At 30.5% G+C, this 14,415-nt stretch overlaps 2 protein-coding genes across 2 annotated transcripts in view; both read left to right on the forward strand.

Moving 5' to 3' along the window:
* The first annotated feature begins 202 nt into the window (after positions 1-202).
* Positions 203-3,434, forward strand: LOC106689046 (RNA cytidine acetyltransferase). Its single transcript, XM_014433796.3, has one exon. The coding sequence runs from the start codon at positions 275-277 to the stop codon at positions 3,290-3,292; it is 3,018 nt and encodes a 1,005-aa protein (XP_014289282.1). The 5' UTR covers positions 203-274; the 3' UTR covers positions 3,293-3,434.
* A 3,558-nt stretch (positions 3,435-6,992) lies between these two features.
* The window catches only part of LOC106689045 (Phosphorylated CTD-interacting factor 1), a gene marked incomplete in the record, with an annotated part of 26,820 nt that continues 19,397 nt past the window's right edge, over positions 6,993-14,415 (forward strand). The window contains 3 exon segments of the mRNA XM_067052176.1: positions 6,993-7,195; positions 7,551-7,751; positions 12,956-13,102. Of these exon segments, the coding sequence (XP_066908277.1) occupies positions 7,563-7,751; positions 12,956-13,102 (336 nt within the window).

Raw genomic sequence — 14,415 nt, forward strand, 5'->3', positions numbered from 1 at the left:
AAGCAGGGAGATAAGGATATAAAGTGGAGCTTGATATATTACGAAACAAATAGTATTATTTTAACACTCACTGGGTAGCTCTAAGGTCTACACTTACGGCCTGCTATGGCCAAAGAGATAGGAAAAGTTCACTGCTTACACAATATTGTACTGGACTAACAATCAGGTAATTGAAACTATCTCCTTGTACAATCTACAACCTCCTTGTAATGCGGGAGTAAGCCGCTGTGCAGGTTCTGTTGTTCTGTTTGTCACGTGCGTGTGTTGTGTTACAATGGTGAGAACAAAGATTGATTCCCGAATTAAAACATTCATCGAAAATGGTGTTAAATTGCAACACCGTACTATGTTTGTTATAGTAGGTGATAAAGGAAGAGATCAAGTAGTTGTTTTACATCATATATTGTCTAAGAGTGTGGTTAAAGCTCGCCCTTCAGTGCTTTGGTGTTATAAAAAGGAATTAGGCTTTAGCAGCAACAAGAAGAAAAGAATGAAGCAAGTTCAAAGGAAAATCAAAGCAGGAAAAGTTAATATAAATGAAGAAGATCCTTTTGAATTATTCATCGCATCTACAAATATAAGGTATTGCTATTATTCTGAAACTCAAAAAATTCTTGGTCAAACTTTCGGTGTTTGTGTTTTACAAGATTTTGAAGCATTAACACCTAATCTATTAGCTAGAACCATAGAGACAGTGGAAGGAGGAGGTCTGGTTATTTTACTTTTACGTTCGATGACATCTCTCAGACAGCTCTATAATATGACAATGGATGTTCATGAAAGGTATAGAACAGAAGCCCATAAAGATATTGTTGGACGTTTTAATGAAAGATTTATTCTTTCATTATCTTCATGTGAGCGTTGTCTTGTTGTAGATAGTAAGTTAAATGTACTTCCTTTGTCATCACATATTTTTAATGTCAATCCTGTATGTGTTGAAAATAAGTCTGAAACTGATTCTGATTTGAAAAATTTAGTAGAAAATCTCAGAGATACACAACCTGTAGGATCACTAATAGCATGCTGCAAGACATTAGATCAGGCTAAGGCAGTTTTAAAATTTATTGATGCAATCTCAGAAAAAACTCTTAGGTATACTGTCTCATTGACAGCTTCCAGAGGAAGGGGAAAATCTGCTGCCTTGGGTTTAGCTGTTTCAGCAGCTGTTGCATTTGGTTACACAAATATATTCGTTACATCACCTTCACCAGATAATTTGAAAACCTTTTTTGAGTTTGTTTTCAAAGGTTTTGATGCATTGGGGTATCAGGAACATTTAGATTATGGATTAGTTGAATCTACAAATGCTGAATATAATAAAGCTGTTATTAGAGTTAATATTTTTAAGACAAATAGGCAAACCATACAATATATTCATCCTACAGATGCTAACAAATTAAGCCATGCAGAATTGCTTGTGATTGATGAGGCTGCTGCAATTCCATTACCTCTTGTCAAAAAAATGCTAGGGCCCTATTTAGTCTTTCTGTCATCTACCATCAATGGGTATGAAGGCACTGGTAGATCTCTTTCTCTGAAACTTCTCCAGGAATTGAGAACACAATCTAATAGTAATAGCAACTCTGATTTGACAAAATCATTAAACAGGACTCTGTATGAAGTTACTTTAGAAGAATCTATTAGGTACAAAAGTGGAGATTCAGTTGAAGAATGGTTGACAAATTTACTTTGTTTAAATGCTTCTAATATTAAATCATCAATTGGTGGTATTCCATCACCTAGTGAATGTGACCTTTATTATGTCAACAGGGATACTTTATTTTGTTACCATAAAGCTTCTGAAATATTTCTTCAAAAAATGGTTGCTTTGTATGTTTCATCTCATTACAAAAATAGTCCTAATGATCTTCAGCTGCTCTCAGATGCTCCAGCTCATCACATTTTTTGCCTTTTGGGACCTGTTGATAAAAGTAAGAAATCCCTTCCAGACATATTATGTGTTCTTCAGGTTTGTTTGGAAGGAGAACTCAGTTCTTCATTTGTCAACGAAACATTCAGTGCTGGAAGAAAACCTACTGGTGATTTGATACCTTGGACTATCGGTCAGCAATTTTTGGATTCAAATTTTCCTTCATTATCAGGTTTAAGAATAGTTCGTATTGCTACTCATCCTGATTATCAGTCAATGGGGTATGGCTCCAGAGCTATTTCTTTACTGTTAGATTATTATAATTTAGATATTTATTCATTGAGTGAAAATCCAGCATCATGTTTTGAGCAACCTAACTTATCTGTTGATTCAGGTAAAGGTTTGCTACAAGAATCAATTGAACCAAGGTCCAATTTACCTCCACTTTTAATGAAATTAAATGAAAGACCTCCAGAACGGGTTCAGTATATTGGAGTTTCTTACGGTTTGACATCAGATCTATTAAGGTTTTGGAAAAAATCTGGTTTTGTACCAGTATATGTGAGGCAGACACCTAATGAATTGACTGGTGAACATTCTTGTGTCATGATTCGAGTATTAAATAAAGAAGATTCTTCATGGCTTTTAGAGTATTGGACTGATTTCCGGAGAAGATTTTCTTCTCTACTGTCTTATCAGTTTCGTGAAATGCACACATCTCTTGGTCTTTCAGTATTAAGTAACAAGAATATCAAAGCAAGTGTAGTGCCCCTAACAAAACAATTTTTGGATTGCCATATTACAAATTATGATCTAAAGAGGCTGGAAATGTATTGTCATCAATTTGTCGACTACCATTTAATTATGGATTTGCTACCTACATTATCAAAATTATACTTCTCTGAAATGTTAACTGATCTCAATTGTTCTGCTATGCAATCAGCAGTTTTGTTAGGAATGGGTCTGCAACATAAAACAGTTGATTACTTAGCCAAAGAAATAGAGTTGCCGCCTTCTCAGTTATTGGGCATTTTTAATCGTTCAATGAAAAAGATTCAGCAATTTTTATCAACCCTAACTGAGGAAGCAGTTGAAGAAACATTAGGACTAAAAAATCTTAAACCTGTAGATCATGAAAATGGTGTAGGGAATCATATTGGTGGCTTGATAGCAGAGATGGATGCTGATGACAGAAGTTTAAGAAAGAAGCAGCGGAAAGAGCTTGACAGTTTAAAGAAAGAGTATCTTCAAGAATATGCCATTCAAGGAACTGATGAAGAGTGGAATAAAGCTTTATCTGGAGGTGCAGGAAAATCTATCTCAATTAAAAAGAGTGCCCAAGTCATGTCTTCAAACAATAAAGTGTGGGATGAACCGAAAAAATTGATTCCTTTTAAAAAAAGGAAAACACATAAGAAATAGTTGTTTTCATAATTTGACATGATAATTTCATAGCTTTATGAATTTATAATAAAAAGTGTATTTTTTTTAATATATTGTTTTAATGGAAAACTTATGTAAATAATCATGAATGGCTGGATACGTCCACCAATTGGCCTGTATATAAGTGAGAAACAATTAATTTTTATTTGTGAGAAAAAATTTTAATCATGTGATGCCATTTTCATAACTTTTTTAGAAAGTGAATCCTGTTCATCAATTCTTTTTCTTAGTGAAATAATTATTTCATTTAATGTTTGATTGTATTTTATTTTTATTGATTTGTCCTTTCAAAATTTTAAAAGAATTGTTATATTTTCTATTTCATTATTGTACATATATAGTTATAAATTATTAACTTTGAAGTTTAAAATATTTTGTACATATCTATGTATGTATGTTCAAATAAACATAAATTTTTGTTATAATGGTTTTTTATATTTTTTAAAATAATGTTTGAAATATTAGTTTCAAAACCAGTCCAATCAGTTTTCATAATTTTTTCAAGAGACACCAAAAAATATGGCTGAGCACTATTTGACCTAGGTAACCCCATGAGTTCAACCCATTTTTATGCCGGATTGAGGCACATTTGGTCAATACATCTTTTCTAGGTGATGTGGTGTATTGAGAACTTCTAAAAAAAAGTAGTTGTATTGAGTTGGTTTTGAAACTTATCACCTCATCCCCAATAATAAAGGAAAACTCTTTTGCTTGTCACTACTTTTTAATTTTTATCATGGTTATGTTTATTCTAGTTTTTTACTTTAGTTATTTTTTACTAAAGTTTAAATGAAAAGAATAAACTTTTTGTTCTTTATATTCATTGAAAACATTAAGCCTATTTTGATATTAGTTATTTCAAGACAAAGTGAGGACTTGAGGAGTTTTCTTAATCTCTAGAATGAAATTTTAATATCATTTTTGAAATATTTTCTACGGTAGTGGGTAAGTACAATTATATATATATATATATAATGAGAGCAACAAATATTTTTAATACATTCAGTTATGCCTTGCTAAATGTATATGCCAAGTTTTATCTTCTTAATCATATGGAAATAACATTTTCACATATTTATATGAACTTGTTCTGGTTGTTTTTTTTGCTCTCAACACTTGTATCTATGCCCTTCTGGTTCACTTTATCATGGCTTGGAAGTTTTGTATAGAGTCAACAATTGGTGTATACAATTACTTGAGATAAAAAAGTGCAAAGTGTCTACTTTTACTAAAGTTGAGTGTTTCAATGATCAGTCTATGTTATTTTCCACTGTCATCTTTTACATATTATTTTTATTTATACTTAGATGAAGAGGAGAAGAGTTGAACTATTCTCATTTTTAACAACTCATTCTTCTTGTTAGGGCGCTTTTCTTAGTTTATTTTACTCCTATAGAATTTGTAATTAGTTGTATATTACTTTGCAAATCAATACCAATCTATCTAGTTTCATCGAACATAGAAATTTCCTCCTTATTGGATAAAATGTGTACAATTTTTATATTTTTTTTCTCTAAATTTGTCATCAATAAATCTATAATATACTATTAATATTTTTTTCCTATGAATCCTTTACTCTTAATTTTTAAAATTGTTTCAAGGGGAAGTACAAAGCTCTTAAATCCAGGTCAGATAAATTTTTGTTTAGAACTTTTGGAATGGTAATCACAAACATGTAACCTTTTTCAAGACAATAAAACTTTATTTGGTCAATGAATTCTTATAAATTACTTGCTGTAAAATATGACAATAAACAAGCAGTGACCAGCTTCTCGACTCGTTTCATCTATTGCAATCGTATTTTCACTATAACTGTACTGATCTAACGAGGTTCACAGAAAAAATGCTGGGATCTCTCAAAATTCAGCTCTACTGTTCATACATAGAAAGTACAGAGAAGTAGCCGATGAAAGTTTGATTTGAATTAATATTTACTATAAAGAACTATATTAAGTATTTTTTGATCAGAAAAGATTTTTATTATCAACCTTTGAAGGGTAAAAACTAACTTTAAATGTAAAATGTTTGCTTGGGATTTGATTTTAATTTCAACATTTATGTTTATATAAAATTAAAGTTAATATAATATTAACAATGACAGCAATGATTTAAATGGATTCGATAGATTTATTTCTAATGTACTTGAAATAAATAAATTATTACGGCAATACCAGAATATATTATCTCATATATTTATTTTAAATAAATAAATAATAATGACCTCTAATAAAAAGTAAACTTGGTTGTTAAGGGTCCTACACATGGATCAAGTATCCTTTAGAGGTTTGTTTATCTTGTGGACGAGAGAACTTGGCTGTTAATGTTTATTTAAAGCTATATTATTATCCTGCCAAAATGAAGTATCCCTCTTAGAATTATTAAAAATTGTTATTACTACTATAGTCAGCATTTAGTCACTGTCTGCTAAAAAATGGTGTGAGTCATTGCTGACAACTCTCTGTTTTACCTTCTGATGGATTAGTGCAATTGGATCTACCGATGAAGATGAGGTGAGTCAGATATCTACTGGTCTATGGTAGTAAAAGCAGAGAGGAACATACTTTTGAAACAGTGTGTGTCATTGCTGACAACTCTCCGATTTACCGTCTGATGGATTAATGCAATTAGATCTTCACATTATGATTCCTAACATTACAGCATGATGGATGCTCTTTCAAGATTGACTTGACTTACTTGACTATAAATAATTAAAAAAATTAGAAAATAAAAGCCTCAGACAATTCATTGGAAAATAAATGAATCCAGAACAACCTGATTTTTTTTTTTTTTTCTCTCACTTTGAATTAGTGATGCTCTGTTGTATTTACATTCTACTAGAAATTATGGAATGGATATAAACTTTTTTCTTTGAAACTTTTCTAATAAATCTCCAAAATATAAAAGTTCAGCTGAAACTTTCAAAGAAATTAGTAATAGTTTTTTAAAAAATAAATATTTTACAATCAAAGTTTTGTTGAAACAGTTTAAATGAAATTTACAGTGAATAATGATAAAATCAAGAATGTCTGCTTTTTTTGTCTTCAACTTCTTTTTCTTATAGTTACATAAAGGCAAGGAAGAGTTAATGATGGTATCTGTTATCCCTGCTCATTTCCTTTATTCCCGTTTACATATAAATGCAGTTTTTATTTTCAATTCAAGTTTGCAGAAATTGTCAATTTTCTAAGCTAGTATTTCCTAAGAACATAATAATGACCAAATTTTATCATTCACAGATGACTTATGAACTTTTTACAAGGCTTGTCCCAACAAATGGTTTGCCAGAAGATGTTTTGTTGGAAAAATATTTAACTGAGTTTATAGTAGCACTGTTCGTTAATTCTACTATTGATATACTTAAGATAATCACTTTGTTAATTTTTAACAATTGCTGATTTTGTTAAAATTCTTTGGATAATTTTAAAAATCATTCAATCAATAGGATATAAGCCTGAGTAAGGGCATTAGTGCATAATTGATAATAATTTTTCTAATTAATAATATATTAATTTTGACAATGTAAAAAGCAACAGACAGAGTAATAGTAATCTCAATTACATCTATTTAAATTAAGAAACTTTGGAGTTTTTTATACAGCTTACCTTTTAGTTATAGGTTAAATTTATTTTAAATATTAGTTTAATTAAATTTTACAAGGTAATTTTTTATTCCAAGATTGAACAACTAAAATATTGGTTGAGTCAGTAGCTGCTAGGTAGCAGCACTTCAAAACCTACGCAAGCTTCGGTGATCAGTTAATTTTAGAGTAGTACAAATGGCGTCTTCGTGGATAGCAGTACAGCTTTTCACTCCTTCAGATCATGACCGACTACGTCTTTGAAAAACATTTAAGTGAATTTTTTAAATCAATTTCTTCATTTGGTAAGTGTTGCGAATTTATTTTTCATGTTTTAATAACGCTAAACAATATTTTTCAAATGTTGCTAGTGAATGCTTCTAACTTGGGCTTGGTTTTCAAGTAATGTAATCATAGTATCATTTTTCTGATAATTCATACATAGTTATGGTCATTACACCGTTTAATTTTTAAAGTAAAATAAGTTTATAAGTTTTGAAGTAATTTACAGTCCAATAATTAGTGAGAACTTTAATAATAATACCTAAAGATTTATCTCTTTGTAAGCAATTTTACCCTTATTGTAATTTTAATGATAATGTAATTTTGCATTTGAGTTTACTGACATCTTCATCTCCTACTTTTTGTTGACATTTTCAGGTATATTATAACATGAGCTGGAATCAAGTTGGAGAAATGAATGGTATGAAGGATGATCTTCCTTCTACCTCATGGGACATTCGTCAAAATCACATAACCCATGAGACGATACCACAAATTCTTGTACCGACTCCAATAAAAATGCCTGCTGTTGCGTTAGATGCTGGTGCAATGGTGCATCCTCACATCCAAGCACCTCATGTAATTTATTATAATACTTTAAATGAATAAACACTTCTGTCTCTCTATACTAGTCTGAATGTCTATTGGAATAATCTAGTTAGTATTACTAGTTTTATGATGAAATTTTTACCTATATTTTTATTATCTTAATATGTGTTTAAATTTTTAACTATTTACAAGCCAATTATTTTTCAAGATACCTATGAAAATACCTCTTATTCATAGGTAGAAATATCCTTTCCAAGATTTATATACAGCATATTTAAGTATTAAAAACTTCCAGAGATCAATTGTCAAGTTCCCTCATCTTAGGGGTGTTGGGATTGGCTTTGTTTATCTATTGAGTGAACAAAAGTTAGCAAAATTTCTTCTACATAAGTAGTTCCCCAACCCTCAGAAGTCTACCAATCACTAAGCTGGTTATCGTACCAGTCATGGATATCCTCACTCGAAAAATATTTGATAATTAGGTAGCTTAAAAGTTCATTTTGAGACACTTTTATTGTGCAATCACCTGTTAACAATTTTCAACTTGTTCCCAAAGATAATTAATAAAATAATGCTAACAATAAAACCTCCTGCGGTCCACTTCAACGCTCGTGGCCCATCTATGGTCTGCAAGCCATTTGTTAGGTACCACTATTTTACATGAAGCAATAATATTCTATGAAAATGAAGCACTGTTTTGTGGATTTTTAAATATCATTACAACTTTTAATTAATTTTACATAAGTTTCTTCAAGTAGATTATGATTTTAATGGGTTTTAGATGAGAAGTTATAGAAGAACAATTGTTATTGGCATCAAACCTTCGGTTTCTCAATATCTTATTGTTATTAAGATGATTTTGATATAAATTGTTGAAAGTTCAAAGCTATACTCATAATGGGAGATTTAAATTCATGCTTACATGTGTATGTATTTTTTTTATTTTTAATAAATAAAAAGCAAGTGAAATAAGTTAATATAAATTAACTCAGTATAAACATAAAATGTGGAAGTAAAATGTATACAAAAAAATTAGGTTCTAATGCAATTGAATACAATGAATTACAATGTTTCTCCTTCAATCATTTGCAATACGTTAATAAAGGAAATGATTTTTAGAAAATAATATTATATTAAAAAAATCTGGTGTAATGTGCATCACACAAATTTCTCTTACTAGCCTACTTTGACTTGCAATTAATCTTCGCTAGTTTCAGGACAGAAACTATAGGAGAAAAAGAAAAGTATAGCATTTTACAAAAATCCACAATTTATTCTTAACCATGCATTCCATAGAAACAATAGTGAAAATGAGAAAGAATGATTTTATAGAGTTCTCAACTGAAAGGCTCATATATAGATTAAGTATGATTAAAAGTTATTTATTTAATAACTTTGGTAACAAGAAGACGTTATCAGGCTGCCAAATTGGAAAACATGGTACCAAAATGGTGCATGTGCTCACCAGTTAAAACAGACATTTTATTTCTGCTTTTCTTGCAACTCTCCATTAGATTCTATAACTTTCTTTGTTAAATATTATCTTTTATAAAATCTTTGGCTTTCCAATAATACATTATAAATAATACATCTATATCACTATTCGTTGCTTTGTAATGTGTTTTCAACCTGGAAAAAACATTTTTCCTCTTATCTCCTTAAGTTAATTATCAAATCCTTTCATAGTTTATATTTATTAATTTTTAATGACTAGTAAGAATGTAAGATGGGAACTTTTTTCAAATAAACAAAATTAAAGGTACTTTAGGGGATGATTTTTAAAAAAATTGCCTTAAAGCCCTGTTAAACTATTTCAATGAGCTTAAAACCTATCTGATAATTAAAGACCACCAAATTTTACAGTGATATTAAGCTCAGTAATCAAAATCGTTTGAGCCATTTTTTAGTCATTTCTAACGAAAAAGTTGCTGTCCCATCCTAGGTATAAACGTCCTAAATAAGTAATTTCAGATTCATAAGACTTTTCATTTTTGAGCTAGCCTCTTCACACATACACAGACCATTTTGTAAGACTTGGTTATTTGAACTCAGTGTTCTTTAAAATATGTATTTCTGTTGAAAACTGGAATTAAAAAAAATTTTATGACCACAATACTTCCCCTTAATTCATTTCATATATAGGTAAGTGAAAGTAAAAAAGCCTGATCAGTCTCATTTTTAGTTCTAGTCCAAATTGAAATCTCCAAAAGGAACTATTTTACACCAACTCAATTCATATATTGATTTTCAACCCTCTAACCAAATTTGGAAGGACTGTAGGGTTGCACAAAACAGTATGTGTATCATTGAGCTGATCATTACAGTTTTCTTTTTGGTCTCCTTCTTCTGTGCCTTCTCTGCCTGACCTTCAAGAAACAGGTTCTCTTTGCTCAAGATTGAGCTTGGCCTACTGATCTTTCCACCCGTATACAAACTCCTTCTGATATAGGTAGTTTTTTTCAGTGACTAACTGAGAGAAATAATTGTCTAAGAGTCCAGTTTCCCTAATTAGTTTAGCCCTTAGGGCCTCAAAGGTGGTGCAGTTCCTAATTATGTGCTCAGCAGTCTCTTGACCACTGCAGCTTGGACAATGGGGGTCAATGTCTACCTCATGACCAAGAAGCTTGACTCAAAAGCCCCCACCCTTACAGAAGAAATTGAGGGCTGATAATACCTGAATTGGTAAAACATTAACTGGTTACTTTTTGCCAACATTTTATGTTTGGAATCTTCAAATCGTATTCTAACCATAATATTTTTCTTTATTGTTTCTTAGGCCTCTACAAATTAATTTCAATGGAAACTATTTCATGTTACTTTTAATGAAAGAATAATATAAATACCAACATATTACTTTCCCTTTAATTAAAACAATATGAATCCTATCTCAAGTAGGATATATCTTATCCCTAGGATTTGCAATGAAACTGTTACCTCCTTATGAGACAGGCTGGAACTAAGGAATTGCAAGATTTCCTTTAGTAAAACAAGTTGACAAGCTTAATCTTCCTGTGGTGTCTATAATAAAAAGTAAAAACAATAAAAAAATAAATAAAAAACAGGGCTAAGGTCTATATTGTTTTTATTTAAGAGAATCTATGTAGAGGGTGAAGAAATTTCATTTTAATTACATCTAATTTCTAAGATTTCTTAATTAAAATAACAAACAAAAATTACTTGACAAGTGAAATTGACATCATAAACTGATTCCTATTAATACAAATTTGACTGAAAAAGATTGTTGTGGCTTTGTTTATCTCCTGAGGGAATAGAAGTCCATTGTTTAGGTCTAATTAAAGCAGTAATAAAAAATAAATAAATGATTTAAGTAGATATTATTATTGCTGCTTTAATTGGATCATAACTGTTGACTTCCCCTTCACTCAAGAGGTCCCCAAACCCCCGATGGATGCTTTTCAGTTAAAGTTGAGACTTATATATTTGGAAATATTTGACTATTTTCCCCTATATAAGGCAGTTCACAAATTTTTATAATTTTTCCTAACAAAAATGTGGAGAAATATGATAAATACAAGTAAAATAATTTCAGAGATGACTAATAAAAACTTAGAAAACAAAATAAATTTATGAAAATAACAACAAAAGTAATCAGCCAATCAAATAAATTGAACTAATAAGAAAAGTTATAGTGCCAAGTTGCTCTTAACTGCCACCAACAGCACTCATTGTCACCCATCATCTATTGAAGTACCAAAGTATGTGCTTTGTCCAATAGTTGGTAGGTTGAATCTAACCATTAATTTGGTTAAACTTAGTAGAAATTTGCATTTTTATTGCCTTATTTTTTCTTCATAACATTTTTTGGTATTTATAAGGCTTATCTCTTTTTTATTCATCAAATAAATGATTTTCATAAATTTTCAGTGGGTTAATCAAACAAGTCTTGTTATTACCACAGCTTTAAATTGTTCTGAGAGAACTGGTTAGATAGATTCCAAAATTTTCCTATTCAGGTCTTAAAGTGCTTAATTTAATGTTGGAACATATTCAGAATGTTTAAAAGCCCCATTTCATGGAAACCTCACATTGTACTAAAAATATAAATTGTAGATAATTTTTTCATCTTTATGTTAATCTAGGATTTCCTTTTGGATATAAAGCTTAATTTGCAAGTTATAGAACAAAAACAAAAAAAAAACTGTGATTTTTAGAGGTTTGCTCTAAAACTTGTTATTTTTAATTTTTTAACAACATCAGATTCAGATTTGTGTTCAGCATCCCATAGAAGAAAGCAAGATACTAAAAACCTTTCTACTTTAAGATTCTTCTTAAACTCTATTTGATCAGAATAATAATTTATTTTGAGGGTCATGATAAATCTATTTCTTTGGAATTTTCATTAGCTTTCTGGACCATACCAAGTGTAAACACCTAAAATTGCATCCTGTTTTGGTGATTGTGTTATTTTAGAACCTCAAACAGTTAAAGCACTTATCTAGGATCTCTCCTAAATAAGTTTGTCTGGGTTAGTTAAGGAAAGATTAAAGGCATCAGGAAACTGATTTGAATTTCTCAACAGAGGATTTCCAGAGAAAAGAGAAGTCTCCATTGTCACAATGAAAATATACCTTCAAATACTGATGTAAGCCAGGGAGCATCGGTTTACCAACATCGTAAACCCCCATTACCAAGCATAAAAGAAACCTCAAAGCCTTAGAGGTGAGCTATTTGAGGAGAGCTGAGGGTAAAACAAGATTAACAACAGGATAAGGACCAAACTTGATATAAAATTAGTCGAGGAGCATTATGGGGAATCATTGGCTTTGGCGTTTTTGACGTGTCTTGAGAGTGTTTGAGGATTGGGTGGCTGAATCAATATATGAGATGGAAATGGGAAGAAGGCCAAAGGAATGATCTTGAAGAAAGGATTCAACAAGGTCTGCAAGAAGAGGGCACAGTCTGGAGCTGTTCCAGAAAAGGGATGCTTGAAACAAGGTCACTCTTCAGTGTAGTAGATAGGATAGAGCTCATGAAAAAAAATTTTCTATATTAAGCATAAAAATCATACTTTCATTTGAAGATATTTCCCCTTCTTACTTCAATGACTTGTTTACTTCAAGACCCTTTTAGAAGTAATATTTTATTTATAATTTTAACACTTTCCTGAGACTGGTTATTTAGCTATTTATTTAAACAATTAATCATATTGTTAGTTGCATTTAAATTGTCACTTTATTTATATTTTTCATTTAGGGTATTATCTTTATTTTCAGTTACTTCCTAGTCCATATGTGGATGCTGAACTCCCACCAGAACTAATTCAAGAAGGTTGGCGAAAGTTTTGGAGTAAACGTGAAGGTAGACCATATTATTGGAACAAGCTTAGTGGAGAATCACTCTGGGAAATGCCTAAAACTCAGGTAATCATTATTTATTTTATCTATTGTGCCTTTGTAACCCTTTGGTTGATCCAGAACTCCTCATCCAATCTAGCATCTCACATGAGTTTCTTATCTAAGCAGTACCAAACTCTGATACTTTTTGTACCACTCTCCATAGAATTACACAGCAGCCTCAGCTTAGGGCATGCCATCTGTGTTTATCCTGACTACACTACCTGGATGTCTTAATAATTTGGATAGCATTGTTCTAATAACCACGTGAAATCGTTTAACAGATTATACAACTCTGTATTTCTGAACTGTTGCCATTCATCCTAGACAAAAATTGGTCTAAATATTTTTTATTGAAACATTATGAGATTTCTTTTTTCAGTCTTTATTATAGACTACGTTTTTCTCCATGTGTTATAATCATGCCATGTTGGTTATACTAGTGGTGACCGAGTTGAAAGTACCATTTATTTGCATATAAAGTCATCTTTATCAAGTTATCTCAGCACTTATATTGTTTTACATTTAACTGAGGACTCAAGTTATACCGATTAAGTGAGCTGTGATAATGAGTAAAGGCCAAATTTTAATATCTACGCTGTTCAGGATTTTGAATATAAGTTTACGGATTTAATCTTTTCTTTATTCAATATCATTCCTGATTGTTTCGCTATAATTTGTTATACTTTACTTCTCTGTTCCTTATGTTAGGTATTCTAGTTATAAAATACAATAAGATACATTAATTGAAATTGAAAACATTATCTATATATGAAGTGATCAACATTATTTAGTGATTAAAAGAAATTACAGAGCTTGTTTTAAAGGCAAGAACACAAAAAATCAAAGAATCTGCAATATTTTATTTACAACAGAGTTATTTTATTTTAACATATAACAGAATCTTAAAAATGTTTTTTGCCTTTTGTGTTGCAATAAGATTTTTAAAAATTTTATTTGACCATAAGTCAAGTATGGGAACATTTCCACTGTTTGCTAAATAGACATGCTCTTCTCCTGAAGATGCTGAGATCTCAAGGACTCCCAGAAATTGGTCCTTAGTTTATTACAAGTTACAATTACTGCCAGTCTATCAATGTTTTTAATACCTGCAACTGCTGGAAGGAACTTTCCATCCTAATACAAGACTGCTCCTTGACAGTTTCTCCAAATTTAATATTTTTTCTTTTCAATTGTATTGAATGAATAGGTGTTCGATGTATTTTCAGGTGCTTAGTTTCATGCCGAAAAGTTTCTACATCAACCATATCTACAACAAATTCATTTTAATTGTTTGTAATTATTATTTTTTAAATTGTAAGTATAAATTTTTAAAATTA

The sequence above is a fragment of the Halyomorpha halys genome, unplaced genomic scaffold (assembly GCF_000696795.3).
Source record: "Halyomorpha halys isolate HHAL.00 unplaced genomic scaffold, Hhal_1.1 Scaffold1268.1, whole genome shotgun sequence".
Lineage (NCBI taxonomy): Eukaryota > Metazoa > Arthropoda > Insecta > Hemiptera > Pentatomidae > Halyomorpha > Halyomorpha halys.

Excerpts from the sequence above, each read along its gene's own strand:
- LOC106689046 (XM_014433796.3), top strand. The coding sequence starts at position 275 with ATGGTGAGAACAAAGATTGATTCCCGAATTAAAACATTCATCGAAAAT.